The 23,571-nt window shown below is 42.9% G+C and overlaps 1 protein-coding gene across 7 annotated transcripts in view; it reads right to left on the reverse strand.

Moving 5' to 3' along the window:
- Positions 1-369: 369 nt before the first annotated feature.
- Positions 370-23,571, reverse strand: part of SLC6A6 (solute carrier family 6 member 6) — a 118,990-nt gene continuing 95,788 nt past the window's right edge. For 6 of the 7 annotated variants that reach the window (XM_072876160.1, XM_072876161.1, XM_072876159.1 and 3 more), the window contains 9 exons: positions 22,033-22,167; positions 20,000-20,103; positions 19,762-19,886; positions 14,903-15,015; positions 12,092-12,229; positions 10,921-11,023; positions 9,880-9,980; positions 9,014-9,184; positions 370-7,494 (listed from right to left, as the gene is read on the reverse strand). In XM_072876160.1, coding sequence (XP_072732261.1) covers positions 7,354-7,494; positions 9,014-9,184; positions 9,880-9,980; positions 10,921-11,023; positions 12,092-12,229; positions 14,903-15,015; positions 19,762-19,886; positions 20,000-20,103; positions 22,033-22,167 — 1,131 coding nt within the window. In that variant the 3' untranslated portion in view covers positions 370-7,353. Of the gene's footprint in view, positions 7,495-7,914; positions 7,918-9,013; positions 9,185-9,879; positions 9,981-10,920; positions 11,024-12,091; positions 12,230-14,902; positions 15,016-19,761; positions 19,887-19,999; positions 20,104-22,032; positions 22,168-23,571 lie in introns of all 7 variants that reach the window. The other variant, XM_072876164.1, reaches the window with a different exon arrangement.

Genomic DNA, 23,571 nt, shown 5'->3' on the forward strand with positions numbered 1-23,571 from the left:
AATTTTTGCACTTTTACCCTTCCAATTCTCTCCCCATCCTCCTGGGTGAGGGGGTGAGCGAGCGGCTGGGTGGGCTGAGCTGCCACCCAGGGTGAAACCACAAGAGACATGAAGTCAGACAGTGAGCTGGGCCAAGCAGCTCAGTGAGCTGGGCGCATATATATATAATGGAATTATATGGAATTCCGTATATATATATTTTTTAAAAAGTCCATTATATATATAGAATTCCATTATCTATATAATGGAATATTTTATATGCACAAAAAAGACCCCAAACCAACAACCCCACAATAAATAATAGGTTTAAAGGAAGAATTAAGCTACTCAAAGACCAAAAAAAAAAAAAGCATCCAAGAGCACAGCTGATTTAAAAAGGAAAGTTTTATTTTCATATCAGTTACAAGGTGATTACAAACTCATCTAAAAAAGCAAAGATGACTTAAAAATATCCATATACATTTTATTTGTCTAAAAAGCAAAACAGAAACTGCAAAATACAAACATTTACCATATACACAAAGGCTAGGGTTTTTAGGATTAAATTACACTCCAGGATTTTTTTCAAATACAAATAGTCCGTTTTGGAACACACAAAAAAATGTTTTAAAATGTTTTAAAAATATTTTAAAGTTTTTTTTTAAAAAAAGCTCAGATGACTTTTTTAAGGAGGCCATCGTCGACGTCGCCTCCTCGCTTATGTGCTACTCATCACGTTACTGTAGTCACAGTTGCTAGGAATTGAAATAATAAAAAAACCACCACTGTTTTTTAGCCAAATACATCAAACAAGATGGACCGCCTCTTATAACTTGAAGTCCCTGGCAACGTTATCGGGTAACAATCACAACATTACACTGGAGAAAAACAACATCCTATAGAACAACGAGCACTTCAGAACAGGACTGGGATGGTGCAATGCTGAGAGACCGTTGCTGGCTTCCAGAACAGGAGCAGATGACAAACTAACTCAACTTGCCCCCAAGGATATTAATTTTTTTTTTTCAGCCTCTCAACATGATTTTGCCACTGTTCTCATTTTTTTTTTCCTTTATATATTGAAAACAAAAAATCAAGTCTTTTTAACATCTCAACTGCAGAAGCAGATAGATTTAGAAACAATATGTATCATGCTAACATGTACTACTCTACAGGACCAAAGCCTTCCCCCACGTATGCACGCACACAAAAGCACACATGCACAGCTCCTTAGCATACTCAAGTTTCACTTTTTTTTTCCTAAACTGTATTTTTCCCCATTATTTCTTCTGATTTTTCAAGTCAGGCCACATTTTCCCTGTGCTGCAAATGGGAAAGCGAGCAGCACTGTCCTGCTCTGCACCGCACAGCCAAACCATGGGGAGGAAACCTCCAGAAACTCGCTCCTTTTAAAAATGTCTTTAATTCGCTTTACTCCTAAAGCTCAGGGCCGAGCAAAGCTTGTGGCAATTCAGTTCTGACACTGTTACTGATTATTTCAAATTAAGACGCAGCAGCGATACAAAAAGGTGGTGTCTGTGCTGCCATTCAATAGTCCAGCAATACCAGCAGGGTCAGGCTCCTTTCCAGTTGCCAGCCCTCTCACTAAAGTTTTCCACCTTTGATGGGGGAGTGATCAGTTTTCTTAATGTTTTCAATTTGCAAAATTTCGAGCTTGCCTTTTTTTTTTCGGTCAAATGGTGTCTGAAGCTTTTTCTGCTTCTTTTAGGACACGAGTAAATGGAAATCACCGATTCACAATGACAATCAGAAAAAACACAAAAAATTGACTGTTTCTGTTTATTTTTTAATAGAAACAAACAAGTTCAGATTTTATTTTTTTTTTTAATCCATGTACAGGTTTATTTGGGGCTGGCAGAAAAGAGCCGTGATCCAGTGGTGGGTGCAGCACTGGAATGGGCAGGTTTCCAGCTGGGGCTAGTGCTGGTTATGCTCAAATTTTTCTTGATCAAGCTTTCTAGCAAACTCAAATTGACCACTGATACCAACAGAAAATTTTTGTGATCAAAGTACGGAGCTCAGGGGGCCTCATGGGTTTTTTGGGGGTTTCAAGTATCACCGAATCGACTGAATACTTTCTTAAGCTTATCTTTGATTACAAGAAATAAAAAGAGCTACTGGGGTCTGACAGTTCCTGACCTTTGCTCATGCAAATATACAAATACACAACTACACGTCAATCCTAACAACAAGGCTCTGGATGCTGATTTTTGGAGAAAACAAGTCCAAGGCAGCTGCCTGAAGCCACACCACACCCAACCTCCCATACCAGGAGCCACGTGGTGCTTACAAGGAGCCAGGAGAGTTTTCAAGTCCAACCTCAAGGCTTCCTTGGAGGGGCCACAGTCCAGGATTCTGTCATTACGTTCCCTCTTTCACCACCCCCAGTTTAGGAGAGGCCACTTGGGCACCCTTGGCAGGCTGGCTCTTTGCAGGCAAGTGGTGCCTAAACCTTCTCAATCCTCATCCTGAACAGCTCTGCAAGACTTACGCCCATGATTTGCAGCTGAGGAATAAAAGCAATGTCCCCGCTTGTGTGTGTGCATATGAGGGTGAAAGATTTCACCTACTAGTCTACTTAAACACAGATTTTATTATTTTTTTTTACAGAAAGAGAGCAACTTCCATTGCATCTCCTGGAAATGATGTCAGGGTCATCTTTCTTCCAAGTGTACTTGAGCTGCTTAACTAACTTGTCCACTCCAGTCAATACACAGCTTATTAACATTTTATATACATTATGCCTCCATGAGTGATCCTGCAGTGACCACAAGACGTGGAAGCTAATAATCAGTTATTCGAAAACGTTCAAATCCTTCTCCCACGGATGGAGTTTTGCCATTGACGCAACAAGTGGGAGCTTTGAACCCAAGTGTGACAAGCATGACCTCACTGAAACTGTAAGTCTCCTTAGCAAACAAAACCAGACTGGGAGGAGACTTGTAAAAGGCCTATCGAATGGAAATGTCCATGTGTCTTCAGATCTACTCGAATTGTCTAACGCTGAGACAGAGAAGAGGAACCAGGAGTATCTGCAGTTGAGAAAGGAGGATGCACACAGGACTGAAAACAGCTGCAGAAGATGCTATCCTGAGGGTGACATTAAAGCTCTGCTGACGGTTGTTGGGGTTTTCTTTGTGTTACAGCCACCGTTAAGGCTGCACCTTTTTGTTTTGTTTTGTTTTCCTCTTTTCCTCCTCTCCCCAAGAACAGCTGCGAAAATCAGTTTTGCTGAGCTGGTTCAGCAGACCATTCCTAACTGCCCTCCACTCCAGGAGCTGCCCGGCTGCGGCGGGGTGGCCACCAGCGTCGTTCTAGATGGCCATCAGTTCTAGATGGCCCACACGGCTGCTAGGCTTTTGTATTTTCATTTACAACACAAGAACAAATCCATTGCGGACCTCCTATCTCACACTTTAAAGAGGACTTTTCTAAGTGTGTGGATCTGTTTGGACCAGATGAAAAGGAAAGCTATGGATGAGAAGGAAAATGAGAACAATAACAACCACAATAATAAAAACCAGTTCTATTTATGAAATCATACTGTTTAAATATCGAAATACAGACTACTGGTAAAGTCCCTTACAATCGATGCCCATTCCGTGAGATCATAACTAGTGACAGGTGAACTGAAAAAGTTTGGAAAATTGAGAAAAATGTGAATCAGGTTGGAAAATCTTGTGGGGTAAATGTTCCCCTTTACATTTCTACTATCTCTTGATTTCAGTTCAGCTGGAAATAAATACTGCTGAAAATCTGCCGTTTGCAAGCCCAGAAGAACCCATGAATACAAAGGTACATGAAATATGAAAAGGTGTGGGGTTTTTGTCTTGTTTCATTTTGGTTTTAAACTCAGGGATCTGGTTCTAAAGATCTCATGCCAAAACTGCACTACCTTTTCCCTGGATCCAAACCAGTTCATCTATGACTAGTCATGATATTGTAATATAGAGTTCCTCATTTACATAAAACAGGTAAAATAGGTCACAAGTGTTTAAACAAGTAAATTAGGAAAAAAAAATCAGTTGTATTTGCAGTTAGAAACAGGTAGAAAACACAGACTTTTTTAAAAATTATTTTTTAATAAATTTGGCAGAGGATCATGTTGAAACGCAATTTTATCACCAAGAAAAGTTCAGAAACCTGATAAAAGTGTTAGGTAAAAACCCAAACTTGTATAAATGCGAGTGTGCTCATTGGAACGCAAACCCCAGATAAAACAAGAAGAATTAATTATATATTTTTTTGGAGGGGAGAGGGGAACGGTTTTCCAGAAACAGTAATTTCTTAGCTCTTCGTGAGTCCCAGCCCTCCTTTACAGTCATGCTAAAGAGCACAGCAGGGCCAGAGAAGGTGGCAGAGAGAACGCTTCAATGAGGTTGTTGCATATGCGCGAGACATTTTCACTTGGTACATGGAAGCGACTGATTTGAATGGCACAGTTTATATCGAAACGGGGCTGGGTTCTAGTTCTCTAGTAGTTGTACTTTGAAAGGTGTAGTATTAGCCCTCTGGTTCGTAACACAAAGACGCTCTCCACAATGCGGGAGATGGCTAAATACCCAGCTGACTTGCCAGGGACATCCTTCATATAGCCAAACCATTATTTTTCCCTAACTAAAGCTTGTCTCAGCTCTATAGCGTGAAAGTGATGTGCAAACTATATCTCAAAACGTAGTTGTACAACGATGTATATATAAAAAAAAATAAATCCAGCATCAGTGTTTCATATGCACTCACTGAAACCATTAATTTAGACCCCCCCCAACCTGCTACTGCCTCTTCACCCAGGCAAGCGTGCCTGTTTACTGTGGACACTAATTGTAACTCAAAAATGAGGGTCCAAGCTGAAGCCCATAAGAGAGTTATCTTTGATTACATTTCCTTGCCTTTGATGGTTAAGGGCCATTAAAAAAAAAGGCAAAAAAAGCCATATGCATGTTTCTTTATTTTGGGCACATTTGATGACACCCACTGGTGCACAGAATTCCTCCGGTGACCTTCGGATGGCTCTTGCCACTGGCCCAGCAGGTGACATCAGATGTCTGCCATCTCTGGCTGTAGAAAAGTTTCATTTATAACTCTCATAATACAGCAACCAGAAAAAGAAAACAAAAGCAATTCTGCCGTGGCTGGTTTTGTTGCTGCAACTCAGCTATCTGATGTAAAAACGTGTCCAAATTCAAACTAGAAAGATTTTGAAAGTTATAGATGCAGCCACTTTTTCCTTTTTTAAAAAAAAATTATTTTGGTCCATCTCTTCAATCACCCCTTTTCTGTTCTAGGAAAACCAACAAGCTAATCAACAAGTGTTTGTGCTGCTGCGGCCGGTTAGCCCATGGGACAAGAAAAAATAAAACTACTGTGTAGGAATGTTAAGAACTGGATATGTCACTGTTTAAATGACAAACTCTGCCCTGACAGACTAAGCTGACAGCAGAATAAGCAGATACAGACTCTGCTTTTATCAAGCATTTCCTCTAAATACCTTTGGACAGCCTAACTGTGGTATCATAAGAAGAAAAAAACCTCTCAAGACAATGCCCACAAGAAAAGGCTGAGTTTTGCCAGAGAACCTGTTCCCAGCACAACCTGCTCAAGTTTAAAAAAAAAAAAAAAAAAAAAAAAAAGGATTTTGTCCATGTTTTGGACAGTCTTCAGGGAGCAATTCCCCACGGAAACATCCACCTGGCCCACACGAAGTGGAACCCCCGTTCCTACACGCCTTGTAGTGGTTTCTCTTCACTCCCCAGTCTAACCCGGAACGGTACGCAATTCTCTCTGACCAAATACAAAACATTTCAGTGTTACATGTTCCCTTTGCTTTAACTTAAAATCCTGAAAGCCCTGTTTCTTCAGCAGATAAGATTCATAAGCCTCATAAATATGTCTGCCACCCTCCACCCCCCCCGTAAAAAAAAAATAAAATAAAAAAAAAATTAAGGTTTAACCCAATGATGGGCAAGGAGACCGGGGGCCCTAGGTCCACTGCTGCTATTCAGTAACATGGGACAAGGGACTTAGTCCTTTTGCCTGTTCCCCCAACAGTAACGAACCCCCCCCAATAAATAAATAAAGCAAATCCTGGTTACCGAACTTGGCAAAGCATTTTTGAGATACATGGATGAAAAGCACCTGTTTGCTGAGTGATATTATTATCTTCATTACTATTATTATTAACAACGTGTCTGTTATAAATACTGGTTACACCAGGTGTAGGTGAGTGGTTTTGTTCCTTCTGTCGGGGACGACCTGGTTTGTGTTCACCTTTGGACGGTCAGAGTCCAGAAGGGATTCTTTTATTTTTCTGCCCGAAACCAAAGTCCAATAATTAACAGGCAAACAAATGAGCGAGCAAACGTCTGACGCACCCCGAGGGCAGGTGCTGCTTCTCCCCTCTCAGCTCCTGGGCCCTCGCCCCTGCTGCGCCGGGGCCTGGCTGCCCCTCCCCGTTTGCAGAATTCAGGTTTACCCCAGTGCCACCACACTAAAATATACTTTGCTGGAAAACTCAGGAGCAGGTACTCAACCTCCCCGCTCACGCACAAATAGCAGGTGTTTCACTTAAGTGAAAAAAAACCAACACCAAAACCTAAAAAGAAAAAAAAAAAAAAGAAAAAAGAGAGAGAAAAAAAAAAGTGAACCATGCCAAATCCTGCAAACACCTTCCTAAAGTCCTCCTCTCGTCTGTGTGACAGGGTCCCAGCGCCGCGCTTGGGAGGGATGGCTGCAAGGCTTTTCACACCCAACTTCTCTGCCGCCCTCGCAAACTCTCTGCTCCAGCTGCCCGGCTATATCTTTATTCAGGGACCGTGCTAAACATAACTGTACCCTTTCCCTAATGTGACCCCGAAGCCTGTCGTTTACCACAATTGAACCAGAGGGTGGAAATACTACACCTTTGAAAATGCTCTCGAAACAGCGTCTTTTTCTTTTAATCATATCTCTCAACAGAGCTCCTTTTGTGTGCTCTGTAGGTTACCCTGCTCCCAACCATACCAGCACCTAAAATTGCTTTCTGAGACTTGAATGTATTGCTGGCAAGACAATCAATTCAAGTGGTAAGGTGTATAATATTTAGAGATAAAGATATATATATATTTAAAAAAACCCAATGATAGTAAATTCCTGTAATATGTCTAGTCTGATATGAAAGCTCTCCCTCTACAGAGAGACATCTGCTGTGATTACCTTACAAAATATTAAAAAAAAACCACACACAAAAAATAACTTTCTCTGTGAGAAATAAAAATAAATCCTAGTGCAAATATAAAGCTCTGTAAACCTGGTCCTATGAGAATCTATGGTTAGTAAACGGCAGTTAAAGCAGGTTTATCCTCTCACAGAGAGAGCTCACATCATGGTTTCCACAATGATATGAGTTGGCTTGATCAATCCGCCATTCGAAGTTCCATTGGGGCAGAAGGGGGTGCCACTCTCTGTTTCTTTGGACCACCGATTCACTTCCTTGGGGGCAGCCACCGCTTTTATCCTCTGAAAGAAAGAAGAAAAGCCAAGGTGAGAAGACCAAGCGGCCCCCGCGTCTCCACGCGCAGGACGGAGGACGTGGCAATCCGAGGATGGGGATGGCGGCTGCCGGAGACGCGCGTATGTCGCGTGGCTCTGCAAGGACGTGGGGACCCGGGCTGTGGAGCACCGGGTTCAACTTTTGCTAGGCTGCAGAGCCTGACGTGACGCAGGCAAGTCAGATACGAGAGGGCATTCACGGCGTTATCCAGCATCCTGCACGTTGGGCTTTCAGTGCTGCAGCTGCAGCTCAAATTATGTGCATTCTCCTTCCTCATTTAGAAACAGCTCTGCCTTTCAGCCCAGCCGTTCATTGCCAAGTGGCAACTTCTCTCCTACATCTCAGTTCACAAAGGAAGAACTAAATGGCATCTGACCAGTGTTTACTCTCTTTCCCTTCCTAACATGGTCTTTGAGGAGTGTTTTGGCTACTTTTAGACTTGTCTCTCAATAGATGCTGACAATGTAGGCAGGAAAATAAACACTCATGAAAATGCTCTGGCCACAGCTGAAAAAGACCATTAACACTTGGAGGAAAACAAATGCAAGCATTTGTGCCCTGGGAAATGTTCTTTTTTTATTCTATTCTCTCTTTTTTCCTAACCCGAAGTGTCCCACTTTCTCCTCCAAGAATACCCTGGGCTGCATTTAAGACCATCTCATTAGGCAAAAACAAAACTAATCTGAAACCTTAGAAGAGAATTGCTAAGTTCCATGCTTCCACAGTCTCTCAAAACTTTCCACTGGAAGAAAAACAAACCAGGGGAACCTGCACTGAACTGCAAAGGGCAAGAGATTGTCTGCAAATCCAAACCTGAGAGAACCTGCAGTGTCAAGTCTGAATCCGACCCAAAGTTTTCCAAAGATCAGGGCAATCTGTATCCAGTATTTTGATTTGATTCATTAGGAATAAAAAAAAATTTAAAAAAGCTAAAAAGTGAAGCCCACTGGCAGGAGTGTTTGACTTTTTATTCAGTCCCCCAGAGTGAAGGCCATGCCTGAGAGCCACACAATCCACAGGTGGATCCGAATTTCCCTGAAATTCAGTGAGCCTTTAGACAGCCGGGCTTGACCCAAGTCTCCCTCTCGCTCCCTCTTGTTTGCTCAGTGATTTGTAGGATGGTGCTTCCTTGTCCCCGTGGGCTGGAGAAGGGAGATCTGGCACTGGGAAGCTCCCCAGTCCTTGAGCCCTTGTCTGCGCGTGGTGGCAACGATTTGCCAAGCTAGAAACCGCAGAAGTGGGATGCAAGTAAAATCACCTGGTGTTTGTCTGAGGACAGAAGGCTTTGTGTTTGTTCTGTTTCTACTGTTTGCCCCAAGGACAGCTGATCTTTAACACTCTTATTTGCATTCACTGCAGGAGAGGCACCCAATTTTGCCCCACCTGGACAAGGTGGCAGTTTTCCAAGCATTGAGCTTATTTTGTACAAAACACAGCAAGTTAAAGCTCCCTTTCTCCTCTAGACAGACGACCGGTTGCTCTTACCTCAATGAGCGACCCATCTGACTGTATGATGCGGATGACCACCACCATAGGGATGCAGATCATGGAGGAAAGGGCAAGAACCCAGCCCAGGCCAATTGCCCAGTCTGGGTATGTGTAGACCTTGTTGTAGGTCAGTGGTTTGTACTTGGCCAAAGAAAAGATAAAGCACCCCTGTGGATGAGAAAGGAAAAAAAAGTGAGGCTCAAAAAATGCTGAAAGCAGTACGGCTCTGGTGCTACCACGGGTCCTAAGGAAGACAGGCAGTGAAAGGCAGTTGATGGATACCGTATGTATTTTAAACCAATAGGGGAATTATTCTTCCATTTAAATTATTGAAAGAGCATCTGCATCTGCTTATAGGTAAACTCTGGCTTGACAATAGGGTGTTAAGCAATGGTGCTGAACAGCTGCAGTACGTTGCCTGTTCTTCTTCAGGGCTCAAATACTTGCTGTACATTGCAAGGAGCTTACTGGGATGGTCTTCCCAGCAAATGGAATACTTCAAGCTGAGTACCTGCCTCAGACTGCTCAAGCCTTTTTGTTAAAATGGCCTAGTAGTCCTATCATTTAAAGTAGAGACCGCTCTTTGGAGAGTGAGTTTTGTGTGTCATGAATGTAATATTTTGCCAACCCTAAGTAAAAAACCACTCGAATGTAGACAACTGCAATTTGCGTAGGCACAGCAGAGAGCTGTCACATTAACAGCTAACATCTGAGAAGATGATGTCTTTGAGGGGTATGTTCGAGCCTCCAGCAGCTCTTTGCAAATTGCTCTCAATGTAACAGCCTTCACTTGAAGAGAAGCAGTAAGAGGCGGCTCAGAGCTGCTACGTGGAAGACTTGAAAGAGCCCGGGTCAGTACTCACCACGCAAAGAACTGGTGTGATCACAATCCAGCTCCATTTCATCCAGGGACCAGGTCTGTATCCAATCATATCCTCAATGGCATCATAAATATTATCAGCGCCTGTAACGGCCAGTGAGCGCATTATCAGAATTGAGCATGTACCAGCCATGTAAGGACCGTAGGATTACAGCTGCTTTCCTAGCCCCCCAAGGGGTATTTAAAGGGAAGATGAGGGTGTCAGCTGTATTGTTCAAATGCTTCCCATGGCTGTGAAGTTCAAGATGATTTTCTCCTTAAGAAGTTCAAAGGCTGGGGCACTCTCTCACCCTACGCACCCCTCATTATTCAGATGCAGCAGGGCAATGCTAATCCCTCCTGCCCACTCCTCTCCCCAGCCTCTCTCCGACCTTGCCAGGGGGATCCCCATGGGAAGGACACACCAGCAAACAGCACACCCCGCTTCTACAGAAATTTGACTGATGCCAAATGAAGGCTTTGTTTGTTTTGCTTTCCTAAGGAGATGGAGTACATGAAGAATCAGGGAAATGACCAGTCCTAAGCAGCAAACATCTTCTGATCAGTCCTCAGCTACCGTCTCAGGCAGCTACCCAGGCTACTGTCAGACCTTGGTACTCAGCATCGCCTAAAAAATACAGGACAGAATACACTCTTCTGTCAGCTTTCTTTTTGTATTTCCTATTAGGCTGGCTTGCCCCTTGCAGACATTGCGGCTTTGAAAGGAAATCCTCCGAGAGACAAACAGAAATTTTCACGGCTGGCCAAACTTTCAACTCTCATCTCTAAACTTAACACATGTAAATGCTTAATTGTGTCTTTATTAATTAGCAATGGAAAAATACTCATTTTTGTGTGGAAAAACACTGGAAGTTGGCTTCATCCCAGATGCAAATTTGTCTCCAAGAGGTCAGTGCAAATTTATATTAATGGCATGTGTCTGCTGCTGGGAAGAAGATTCTGGGGTGGCTGATGATTAAAAGTTTGGCTAGCAAAATTGTCACTGACTCATCAAAAGGTATGAGATGAAAGGATTCTCACTTACCATAAACCCAGGCTACAGCAATACATTCAAAGAATGCAACCCACAAAAGGCATACACCACTAGCTGCATAGTAGTCAAAGAGTTGAAAAACATACATGCCACCCTGTAAAGAGAGACACAAGGGATTAGGATCCAACAGGAAAAAACCTGAATATTTCATGCTCAGCTCCCCGCAACATCTACCGACATATCTTAATGATCGCTGTCTAACAAGAAGAAATATCAAGCGAGTAGGTAAGGTAAATATTTGGCATTACCTTCCCCAGGGAATATGCATGTTTACTACATGCATCCAAACAAGACGACGATTAAACAAAATCAAGCCACTTACTATAATCTACTGAGACACTTAAATCTTTCCTTCTTAAAAGTATTCCAGGATGGGCATTTATAGAAACACGACGTAAAGAAATAACAGGTCGCCTCCTAACATTAATGCCTCCAACATACTAAAAATGGAAATCAGTTCATCAGCAGGGTCTTCATTTATGAATTGAGTGGAAGGATTTCTTTAATGAGGATAGTTAATTTTTTTTCTTCCTAACTCTCTTTATACTATGCTGTTAAGACTCTGCTCTCACTACACTGAACTGTATATACCTGCACTATTATTGGAAAAACTGTGTTTGTTAGGCACCTCTGTTGCAGGTGCTATTTTAATTCCCACAATCATGCTCTTCCAGTTGTCTTTAAAATCTGGCTTGGATTTTATTTTGGAGATAAGTATCACAACAGTGCAGCCACTGGAACATATTCCCGTCTTGTTTATACTAGAATAAATGCAGGGCTATTTAATTGATTCAGATCTGTGTAACTAAGATAAAAATCTCTTTCCCTGCATGCACTGGACGGATTCTTAATCTGCCCTGCTGAAGGTTCCCAATGCGTTTCATCATTTGGAGCCAGATGTTAATATTCATACTCATGTTGATTAGTACCTGAGATCAGATTGAATTTTGTGAAATTTCATTTCTCTGTTCCTCTGACTGAAAAGGGGGGAATATATAGCTCCCTTTCAAAATGCTTTCAGATCTAGGGATGAAAGATGCTCTGTAGATCTAAAGAGCACCGCTCCTCTGAGCGGCTCATTCCAGGCACTCTCATTCATAGCTAAAATTGGTCTAAAAACTGGCTAAAAAAGAAGGCAATTTCCAGTACCGGTGCTACTCACCTCAGTCACCATAGTTAGTCCCAGAAGATAGCTAAGGAAACACACTATAGCGATGAAGATTTCCCGTCGGTAACCCTTCCTTAGGAAGGATGGGTGCAGATCAACTAATGACGTGATCTGTCCTTCAACTTCAACAAACTAAAGGAGAAAAACAACAACAAAGAAACGGGACTTGAAAATTACCCGCCATGCGTTTTATCCGGGCTCATACTTGAACAAAGGTCCCACAGCAACACCCTGACTGTACTCTGTGGCAAAATGCTGCTCTGAATAAATAAATAAATCGGAAGCCACTCCTTTGTAACCCAGAGGTTGAAGCGTGGTGGTAGTTTGCAGGTTGGAACAAGCTTTCAGAATTGCCGTTCATTTCCTAGCAGCCTTACGAACTACCAAAGGGGCTCTGTAAATGCAAGCCGCAAGGATAAAGGACCTTAATTTGATAACGGGGAGGCACTTATGTAGCTTTTATGTTGTAGCTGTTCCAGATGAATACAAGATGTATGCTAGAAAAGAGGCAGAGAGAAAACACTCAAAAAAGCCTAAGCTAGGAGAGTACCTCCCAGCCTTTTTTTGATGTGTCAGAAAACCTCACAGGTACTAGTTACGTTAATTCCACAGTTGGATATAATTCTACTCTTGGGTCTGCTAGTGAAAATCCAGCCAAGGGAAAGCAGACTTTGATGTGAAATAGCAGCGCTTCGTGACTGAACTTGTCTTTTCGGAACCTGTGAGCCGAGTACCTCTGACGGAGGCTGTGGGCTACGTCTGCAGCAGTAATGGAGCTGTTGATACAGTCCCTATACAAATATTTGATAAACTATTTGCACGTGTAAACCAAAAATGAAGCTCTGAATAGATGAGCTAAAAATCTTACTTTATCTAGCTTCACGATAACTGTATTATATTGCCTGTATTGCCATTGGAACACTGCATGTAAGATGTGTAACTTGAGTTAACCGAATAACCCAAACTGGATTTGAATAAAAGTTTAAAGTTAATTGAAAACCAGATGCATTTCACCCATGGAGAAAAGCGATTACTGAACTGCGCCCAAACAAATCCGAAGAAGGGATCATTTAGCTGATCTGTACTTTCAGCCTGGCAAGGTACCAAAGCACCAAGCTCACTGAAGACGTGAGGCTACCATGGAGAACCAAGGCTGCCTCTGTAGAAATGATCTTCACTCTAAGTGGATACATCAAGTTATAACTAATGAGTTACCACGGGGAGTCTATGAAATAGCATTATTTCAAGAAAAGCTACCTTTTCCTACCCAGTATCTATATTGCTCTTACAGTGCCCAGAAGTGCCCTGCAACAACTCTACCCTCTTCGACCATGACCTGAAGCTCCATTTTGGAAATACAGACCGTCCTGCAAACACTCCACCAGATTTTGTTGCCTCCTGTCTTGTTACTTTGACTTCAGTAAAACTGGTTTTCTTTTTAAATGCAACCCTTTCCTTTGGGCTGATTTGATCTTAAACTGCTCTGGCATTCCAGAAACCTGCTTGACTGCACTCCAAAAAAACAGAGGGGTGGAGGAGAGAAATTAAGCGCTCCAATTAGTTTTAATCATTCTACGCAGTGAGGAGCTTTTTAAAATTACTAGACAGCTTCCAATTTGCATAAGCACAGGGTTGTTGAACCACGGCATTGGGCACTTTTACATTTACTTTGGAACGATTGAAAGTTGCTCACTAGAGTTCAAAGATTAAGCCGCAAAGAGCAATTTAGGGCAGACGGAATATCAAAAATGTAAGAGATTAAGTACACAACAACTGGGTAAAAATCCATTTACAGATCTCTCCTCATACGAGAGAGCATTTAGGCTAAGTGAACATTTCATCCTTACCAATTGGGTTTTTATAATCTTAGTGACTTTCCATTTGAGTGCAGAAAACTGCCTGTTGCCCTGAAAACTTTGGCAATTTTAAATGTGTGGTTAGCGCATAACTGGTCACCCGTGTTTCCTTGTAAGTGGACGATCTAGAAATGATTTATAGGTTCTTTGGCAGTATTTAGTCCAACATTCCTATAAGCAACCACTGGGAAAAATAACCGAACTTCTTGGACTGAACTTGTTGATTTTCTCATGCTTGCTAATTAATAGCAGTGTGTGCTATAAAATTAGTACAGCTGGAACCCGAGAGGCTTTCTGGCCTGTTTGGAGGTACTGAATGTGCACTGGTGACGTGAAAGTCAGCAGAATCCCAAGCTGCTCAGCAGCTCCGAGCCTAAGGCCACCGAAAAAGGCTGTGGCTTTGTCCTCTGTTTATGAAGCCACCCTGGATACACTGTACAAAACATTTTGTGCTTTTTGTGCCTCGCGATGGCTTCGCTTTTCTTTTTTGGCACTTGGCAACTATCAAAGCCTGTGTTCCTAGTAGTTATTAATTCTTACAAAGCGTTTTAATGATGGTGTATACACCCTGCAGGTGATCGCAATGGCACAAAGGACTCTGTGGAACAGACTGCTGTAGTCTTTTGTTTTAAAATGATTAAGCTCTTCTTCGACGTAGGAAAATACTGCACCGCGACCAAAATGGTGGTATTTTGTGGCCAGACCGGGACTGATGTTTAGGTTGGGGAGTACTGCCCTAGTCTTGCCATGAACTCCTGGTGACAGACTTACTGAGCTACCAACCACGAGATTCATCAAACGCAGCCCTTGCACTAAAAAGCAACCCAGAGGAATTCCTCTTAAGCAGCATTAGAGGTATTCTCTTCTTCACTCATGCCTGTAAAACCAGCTTTTCTCAGTCAGCAGCGTCGAGACAATAAGCCACAGATCTCTTACCCATCGTACTAACCTGGCTATCCAGTCCAAGCAACAGAAGCATAATAAAAAAAAGGATTGCCCAAAAGGTGGGCAGCGGCATCATGGACACAGCTTTTGGGTAGGCAATGAAGGCCAGGCCTGGACCTAGAGAAAGAGAAAATAGGAAAGGGGGAAGGGAAGGGAAGAGAAATAGTAAGTACCAGCTCTTTAGACAAGGTAGCCACACTCAAATGCAGGAATGCCTGGTTCCGTTCAGATAAATCCAAACGCGGCTGGAAATACCAGAAGTGAAACAGTTTGGCTCTTTTATCTGAAATCGAAGCACGCATGACTACAGCAGAAACCACAGGCAAACCCCCAAGGCCATTGCTAACAGATCACCAGTTTTAACATCTGTCTCAAACATGCCAATAATGGAGGTGGTCCTACACCTGCCCCGCTCGGACACAGGACAGTATTGGGGCCGGGGGGGAGAAGGGGTGACCCAGGGGAATGGCAGAATCCCACTGCTAGCCCACATGGTCACGATGAAGATGATGATGATGAAACTCTTTTGCATGCAGGGAAGGGACTCTGCTCCAAACATTCCTCAGGATCTTTGCTAACGCAACCACTGCCTCCCTCTGTATGCACCCTCCAAACCCATCACGGCTTTTCTAGAGCGGGGTTTGCACTCCAGGAGTCTGCTCCTTTGCTTCTGCAAACCCTCTCTGCTGCGCTGAAGTGATCAGGCTACTCCTAGTTATATCAGTTGTGGTCCCTGAAAAAAATGCTTCCTGCTGTTAGGAATTGCTGGTGTGTAAAATCACTCTGTGTAAAATCGCTTCCCCATGCTGTCGCATCATCTGCCCCTATCCGGCCAGCCTAGGCAGACCTGCCACGGTGACGCTGAATATGACCGACATCAGCCCCAAGTGCAGGACGGATTGCAACGGTCTGGGAGCACCAGCGGGGCTGGGACTAAGTGCCCGGCTTCCCTGCTCTGGAAACCAAAGCCTTGTTTGCCAGGGCCAGTCACTAGACCGGCCCAGACGACATCGCACTCATACCCACACACCGAGCATACGTGCAGTGCTCTCGCATGCTGATCCTCTCACCTGGAGCCAGGCGCTATCAGCTATCGCTTATGAGAGCGTTTGCTGAGAGAGAAAGAGCCCTCTCCAAGTGGGAGACAGGAACACTGGCCATCCGGCATTTACTGCGGGCTATCAAAGTGGCCGTAGAAATTTTGTGAAGCCGAGAAAAAAAATTCCGAGGGCAGATTTAAATTCAGATTAAACCTGGGAATGCCTGGCTCATCTGCTTGTTTGATTTAAGGAGCCTCAAAAAACAGCACTTTCCAGGATTTTGAAGTGGATTCAAGTAATTTTCAGTGGGAAAAGGAATTTTTTTAAACTGCTGCAGCGCAGGGACAGGAATCTTATCTCTGATCTGTACAGGAAAAATCTCTAACACTGCTCTTCCTACCTCCCACTTTTCCTTTCCAACAAGAAAGATGGAAAAAGAAGCAAGAGAAAGACGTAAAAAAAATTACTTTTTTTCAAACTAAAGAAAACTTTAAGTCACTGAAAATATTTGAACAGAAATAAATACAAATTAGCCAACAATTGAGCAACTAATTTTATTTAAAATGAAACACAACTAAGATTTTATATGACAGAAGATACCAAAAAATTGGTGAATGCCTCGAATTTTGGGGGGCTTTGCTTTTTTCCCCCTAATCCAGCAGATATGGTAGATTCTCCCTGAGGGAGAACTGCTACCAGATGGCATTTGCAGCTGACCTGTGCAATTGATGAGACAGATGTAAAACTGCTCTCCTCAAAACTTGCTGCAATTCTGTATGCTTTGGCCAGTGAAACTGTCCTTGCGCTGTGATACAGTCTAATATCAAGTGCCCTAAGCCCTCTGCTAGCTTTGATTTTCCTTTGAAACTAAGTGTTGAAATATAAAGAGAAAAGTCCATGTGAAAGAAAATGTTCCTGGCATCCCCTCGACTGAACATAAATAAGCTAAAATCATATTTAATTTGAAACTCTGTTGCTCTGAAGGGTGTTTTGCAAAAGCGAAGCACTTGTGACTGCTCTTAAGAGCTAATCAGGACTGCCACAATCCCAGCCCACTCGCTGGCCCTTCGCCGGCAAAGTGCTGCGGCACGGCTTGAGATGCGCCTGGGAGCAGAGCGCTGCGGAGGCAGAGACCGGGCAGGCATTAGGAAGGCCAGGCTTGCTTAATCTGAGTTTGTTTGCAATTAGATTTAAAAAAAAAAGGCAGATCTTGTGCTGTTTTAACACTGCTACAGATTGCACAGGCGGCAATATATTTCTTCCAGCCGGAGATGTAGCACAGATTAGACAGGACTCACTATGGCTTTGTTGAGCCTCCACTGCTTTCCTCTCTCCCTTTAGAAGTATTTCTGAAAAAAACAAGTTCTATTTATTAAAAGTCTCCTTTCACTGGGACGTCAAAGGGGTCTAACGTAACTGTCGTGTAAGTCTAAGCCAGGGAAGGCCGGCAGCAGCGACCAGTGCTTTAAGCGGGTGCCACCCCTCGCTGGCGAGGGTGTCCCAGGGACATTGCACCAAGGCTGAATTTGGCACAGGTAAAAAATGTGGCCATGAGATTCTGCTGTCAGCAAATTTGTTGATGTTGCCCTGGCTGGCAGGAAGGCAAACAAGGAAACAAATGGTGTCACGCAGAGGGCAGGAGGGATTTAACTCGCTGGGCAGAGACGGGGGGAGCAGGAGGTCTTGGCCCCATGGGCAATGTCCTCTCCCCGGTGCTACGGCCAAGCGGCAGTGCCTCCGCTCACCTTTTTCCTGACCCAGGGGAGTGGTTCTGACCTTGCGTCGTAAGAAAGCAAAAAAGGCAAGGCCGAAAAAAGAGGCTCGAGCGCCTGCTGAACGTCTCTGTGCTGAGAAGCCAGCAGCAGGGCAGCAGCGGAGGCGAGAGCCTCCCTCACGGCCCCGTGCGGGTCCTGGGACGCTCATCCCCGGGGGACCGAGTGGTCTCCAGTGGCTCTGCACTTGATCTCTGCTGAGAAAGGCAGCGAGGAAACCCATGGGAAGCGGTCTGGATAATTTGGGATAATTTTGGTAACGTTTGCTGTCATGTAAAAATGCCCCTTAGGATTCAGCCGAAGACCAGCCAGTGATGCTGGGCAACCCACTGAACAGTGAGATGGTTGCAAGCTCTGGCCATTAGCAACTAGGGCTGAATTTAAATTAAGTAGAAAACCTGAAGGAATCGAAAACAAAATATGCAAGAAACTAAAAACCAAGTTCGGAAGCTAATCAGTGCCCTGGTTGTCCCTGTAATACGCTATAAAATCCCTCCTCTAAAAAAAATGCTTTCTGAGCTGTTGATGAAAAAAAGCTATGTAAACACTAAGTCTGTTAGTTAATTTGTATTTAAACATTACTTAACAATCCAGTGTTACTATAAAATTGTTTAATTCTAAAAATGTCAAGCAACAGGAATATATCTGCCTGTTTATCAGAGATTTAATAATAAAAATTAGAATAAATATTGACCAGATAAAAACCTAACGTGGAAATACTTAAAAATGCTACTCTTGGAATTGATCCACCTACATATTAAAAAAAAAAGGGGCTACTTATGATTCATCCAATAGGATTATTCCCTTGCTTCCTGTTTGCAAACAAAGCAATCAACCTCCGATCAAAATAAGCATTACGGCCATGACTGTTAACTAATTACACTTGCGAGAGGTATGCCAATTGCAGCCACCCAAGAATCCAGCGGTGCCACCAATGTCATTAGTTTTTCATTAGCCCTTGTGAAGTGAGACGTTTTTCTTAAAGACTTAACTCCCAGAGCCATGTGATCAGAAGATATATTGACTTTTTCTTTTTAGTAGCATGTTTGCAGAGGAAAGCTTTCAAGTACTATGCAGTTGAATTAAAATTGCTCAAAAAAAATCAGAAAGAAATGCCAAAAGTGCACTCAGGTGAAATTGTTATTACTTGAATCTGATTAGCTTTAAGCCTCATGGCTGTCAAGGCCTGACGCATTATTTTTGAATGGTAATTCCCATCTAATCTGTCTGTTCTACGTGAAAACACATGGTTATACCTGCCCTCATGGACAAGACACGCACAGAGGAAAAAATGTCATCTGTTTTGTCTGAGATACATTCACATGCTATGAGGATTTAGCCTTCTTCAGCTGCAAGTGCGTAGCTGAACGTTAATGGGAAGAACACGTCTGAAATAAGGGAGGAACCTAAGTGTCCATCCAGTTTCAGAATGGACTTCTCAGAGGTCTGTCAATCTCACCCTGAAGCTACAGAGGACAAATGCAGGACTGCAACAACTAGAGTTCCTGTGGATGAAATCGTGCACAGAACCCAGGAGATGGAGTTCTCCAACTTCTCCTGCCTTTCAGTGAGACTTGGGAATATATGCGGGTATGTCCCTTCCAAAGGCCAAGGTAATATTCCCACTGCAGCGCTCTGCTGCGAGCAAGCAAAACTAAGCTATGACAAATACATCAACACCGGCTATTTGCATTTGAATGAAAATAGAGGTAGTCTGAAAAGAAGGATGGAATAAATTTTTGAAGCAATGACATTCTGGACCCTAGATAATGGCGTGGTTATCTTAACTCTAATCTCAACTCAAATGGATTAGCACACTCTAGGAAATGTGTTTGCTGCCCTGTTAATGAAGACAGAGTAAACATTACAACCCCGGCTAACCCTCACTGCTCTAGATGAAAGCCCAAATCAACAATGCGCTTATTTTTCTGGAGATTATGGGAAATCTTGTTCTGTTTTTATTGCTTAGATGTTAGCTGATCGAGTCTGCAGAACTTTGCTCACACGCTAGGCGGCAGTGCCCACCACCACTGCCACCAACACCATCGTACCTGACTCTGCCACATCAGCAATGTTCACCCCTTGCTCTTGTGCCATGAAGCCCAGGACGGAAAAAATTGCGAAGCCAGACACAAAACTGGTACCACTGTTCAGGCATCCCAGCAGCAAACAGTCCCTAAGTCACACATATGTCATGGAGCAAGTTAATTAAAAAAAAATTAACCCATTGTCCCTACTTTATTTACATCATTTAGCTAAAACACTAAACCCCCTTGGATGGAAACTTGCCTATAGCAGTTGTATTTGTACTTGTTGTAGCTCCCCAGGGAAGTCATTGCTCCTAAGCAGATTGCATATGAGAAGAAGATTTGTGTCCCTGCATCTATCCAGACCTAAAGGGAAAGACGGAGAGACTGTTATTACCGGCATCGTTGCACCGCAACACTCAATGCAAACACACAGTTCAGACTACACAAAATCAACAAAATAATTGCTTCCATTGAGGGTGACAGCTAAAGGATCAGGGAGGGAGGGAAAGAGAACATCACATTTGCAAGGTTGGCTTTTATAGGGAAAAGAAAATTGTTAGCGTCAGAGCCTACAAGAACATCATCTCTTCAACAGTTCCTGTATCCCCTCCCCAGAGATGCTCAGTATTTCTAGTTTCTTAGTCACGCAGCTGATCCTTCCTGTTGGCGCAACAATAAATGTGTTTCAGCACCATAGGAAATGCAGAAGTATTTATAACATCACTCATTTCTGTTGTCACTCGTTTCAGTCAGAATCAGCTGACAGAGTCACTAAACTGAGGATGTGAAAAGCTTGAGAAACAGGTTTGTGTATGTGGTTTGTTTATTTTTCTAGCTTTCTGGTTGTTTTGGTATCTGTTCAAATGCAAGATAAAAAGCCATAGGGGTGGGGGGAAAACAAGCAAAATACAATGCACTTTATACGATATGCATCTGATCTTGGTCTCATGATTCTTTCTCCTCATTACATTAAAAAAAATATACAGACAGAAATAACGGTACACTATCAACTTCTCAGTTAGTAAATATGTAGCAAGCTATCAAAATGCATCCATTGAATCCCATTCGTTCCCTTCTTTCTGCTAATGCAAGTCTGCTAACGCCAGTACAAACCACCGAGGAGTCTGAGTAAGTGAGAATTAAAGACTGCAGACCATTACCTTCTCCCTCCCACCATTGCTTTCCAGCACCTTGCTGACTGGTGTCTCCTTGGAGATGATGCTTTTGCTAGACCGTGGGAGGGGGCCTGCCAGCTCACGTCAATCTTTTCTACATTATTGGCTGATGCTCTGGGCTTAGGGCTAATAGTAGACCATAAAAATGATAGAGTTCCATAAAAGAAGATTCATTCATAAAATATAATGTCTCCTGTATGTCTCTTGTATAAAGAGGGCAAGACTACAGAATGAAATGAATTTCCACAATATTTCTTTCAATTAGACTTTTCCCACTTCAGTTATTTAGCTATGATTGGAGTTTTATTGTAACTAAATACTCATTAGAAAGAAATAGCAAAGACAAAGACAGACGTTATTCCCTCTCACTGTGACCAACATTTTGTTACTTTCAAAGATCCCTTGTTTTCTTTTTTTTTGGAGGCTATTGCATTTTCTTTGCATTTCTCACGTGATCACTATTGGCTGAAACGATGCTGGTCTGCTCAAGTGTCACATATTTGCACTCTCTGAGCACAGACAGGAATCTTCATCTAATCACAACCTATACAGAAAGAGTAAGCCTAGCTCCACTAGCCAGGGCTAAGCGAACGGTAGTTCCTGTGCCTCAGAAAGCATTTTTCTCCACCTTTTCATGGCTTTTCATTCTTCTGTTATTTCATTCACGTCTTTCCCAAGCTCCTCGTGTTGAGCAGCGGGAGCGTAGTGACACTGGTACTCACAGTTGTCGGTTGTTGTTCCATCTGTGAAGCTCACGTGTGTCTCTCCTTTGAAACTAAAGACTATCCTCATTAAAAAAATGCATCTCCCTTACCTTACCAACAAGAAAGCTGAGATTGTATAACGGGACAGAGTCTACAGCCTCAGAGTCCTTTGACACAAAAAAAATACACACGCATACACACACATACATACACATGGAAAGATGCATTAACACATACAGCAGCGACCTTCTCAAGCAGATCTCTGGAAAATATAACCCAGCATTAATGTTCATGCTATATTTGGACCTCTAAAGACTGTGGAAAAAAAATCTATTGCCATTACATGACCACCATCACCCTCCACCATCCCCTTTGCGTAGGAAATCGTCCTGCTCCCCATCCTGGTTCTGTACCTGTGGGTCAGCTAACCGTGAGATATCAGGATAAAGATAAAACTTGATGCCTTCTGCAGCTCCAGGCAGGGTCACACCACGGATGAGCAGAACAAGAAGCATGATGAATGGGAATGTGGCAGTAATGTACACCACCTGGAATAAAAAAAAAAAAAAAAAAAAAAAGTATGTTTAGGCTGTGGCAGTCAAGAACATCATTCTGGCACCTCCAGAATCAAGACAGAGCTAACAATGGGAATTCAAAGCCCCTCATACATAGAAAGGACCCGACTTGAGTTTCTGTGTCTACTTTCAGTTTAATGGTCTTTATCACCCTCTTGCTGTAGGCCTGGAGGCAATGCAGATTCATTAACCCCTCCAGAGCCCCCCAGACAGCGGTCATGTCACTCAGGCAGAGAACACGCAGGATTTTAAACAACTCATGACTTTCGTTAGAAATTCTGCCTTTGCCCTGTTTGTCCTCCTCACGTGGCAAGTGCACCTTCACCAGGGAAGCTGAAGAGATCCCCTTGCCGAGGGTGCCTAAAGCATTACCTTATTCTTTATTTGAACTTAAAACCTGCAAAGTGTTTTGCAAGCTCTGCTGCTACCTCTAACTTTGCTGTGCAGCCTCACTACTGCTCCTCTGGGCAATTTCACGAGGCACTTCTTTCAGAGATGAAGATAATTTGGTCCATGCTCCTGTGTCTCCCTTCCCATTGCCTTGAACGCGTGAAGCCCTTCAGGTTGGCATCAGCCTCAACAGTGGTAATTTCCAGTCCCGTAACTTCATTCTTGCCCTTGCTGCCTATTCAGCAACATCATTATTGGAAACTAAGGCTCTATTCAACCAGCTTTGAGAATATGTCTTCATTATCTTTAACCTCTATTCCCAGTCTCTTTGAATAACAGCCTACTTCTTCTCTTCTTGTTATCTTCTCATTCATTTGATGAAAGAGCTCTTTGCTTTAATCTCCAGCGCGAGGGTTAATTGAGCTTGCATTTGGACAGTTCTATCTTTAGACCTGCACTTTTTGACCTCTAACATTTTGTTTTCTTTGCTCGTCAGTGCTTTCTCTCAGTTTTTATATAACCACTGTGTTACAGTCAAGAATCACCACTGTCCAAGAGAGGGTGTTCTTCATGGAGTCAGATGATCCCCCCAGGTAATTACAGTTTGCTGCCATGAGTTAAAATGTTTTTTTTGTTTTCCAGAATTTGTTTAACTACAGCAAAGCTCCCGGGATGCACCATTTTTCTTCTTAAGTGTGTCCTTTGAGAATAATGAGGAGAACTCAAAGCCTGCATTGCCATAATAATTCATGGAGCCGGACTGATTTCATAAAATGAAAGGAAACCTTTTCATACACGTTCTTTTTAATTGTCTCCTCGAATTTTCTGTGTATTTGCCACTGACAATATATATTGCACACTAGCCTGGTTTCACCAAAACTTGAAGGATAAAAGGGGGGGGTTCTGTGCTTTCTAATTTTTTTTAATATAAGCCAGGCCTATGAAAAATCAAAGTTTTCTCACAAGAAAGATATTCCTGGACTTGCA

Source organism: Ciconia boyciana, chromosome 11 (assembly GCF_034638445.1).
Source record: "Ciconia boyciana chromosome 11, ASM3463844v1, whole genome shotgun sequence".
Classification (NCBI taxonomy): Eukaryota; Metazoa; Chordata; class Aves; order Ciconiiformes; family Ciconiidae; genus Ciconia; species Ciconia boyciana.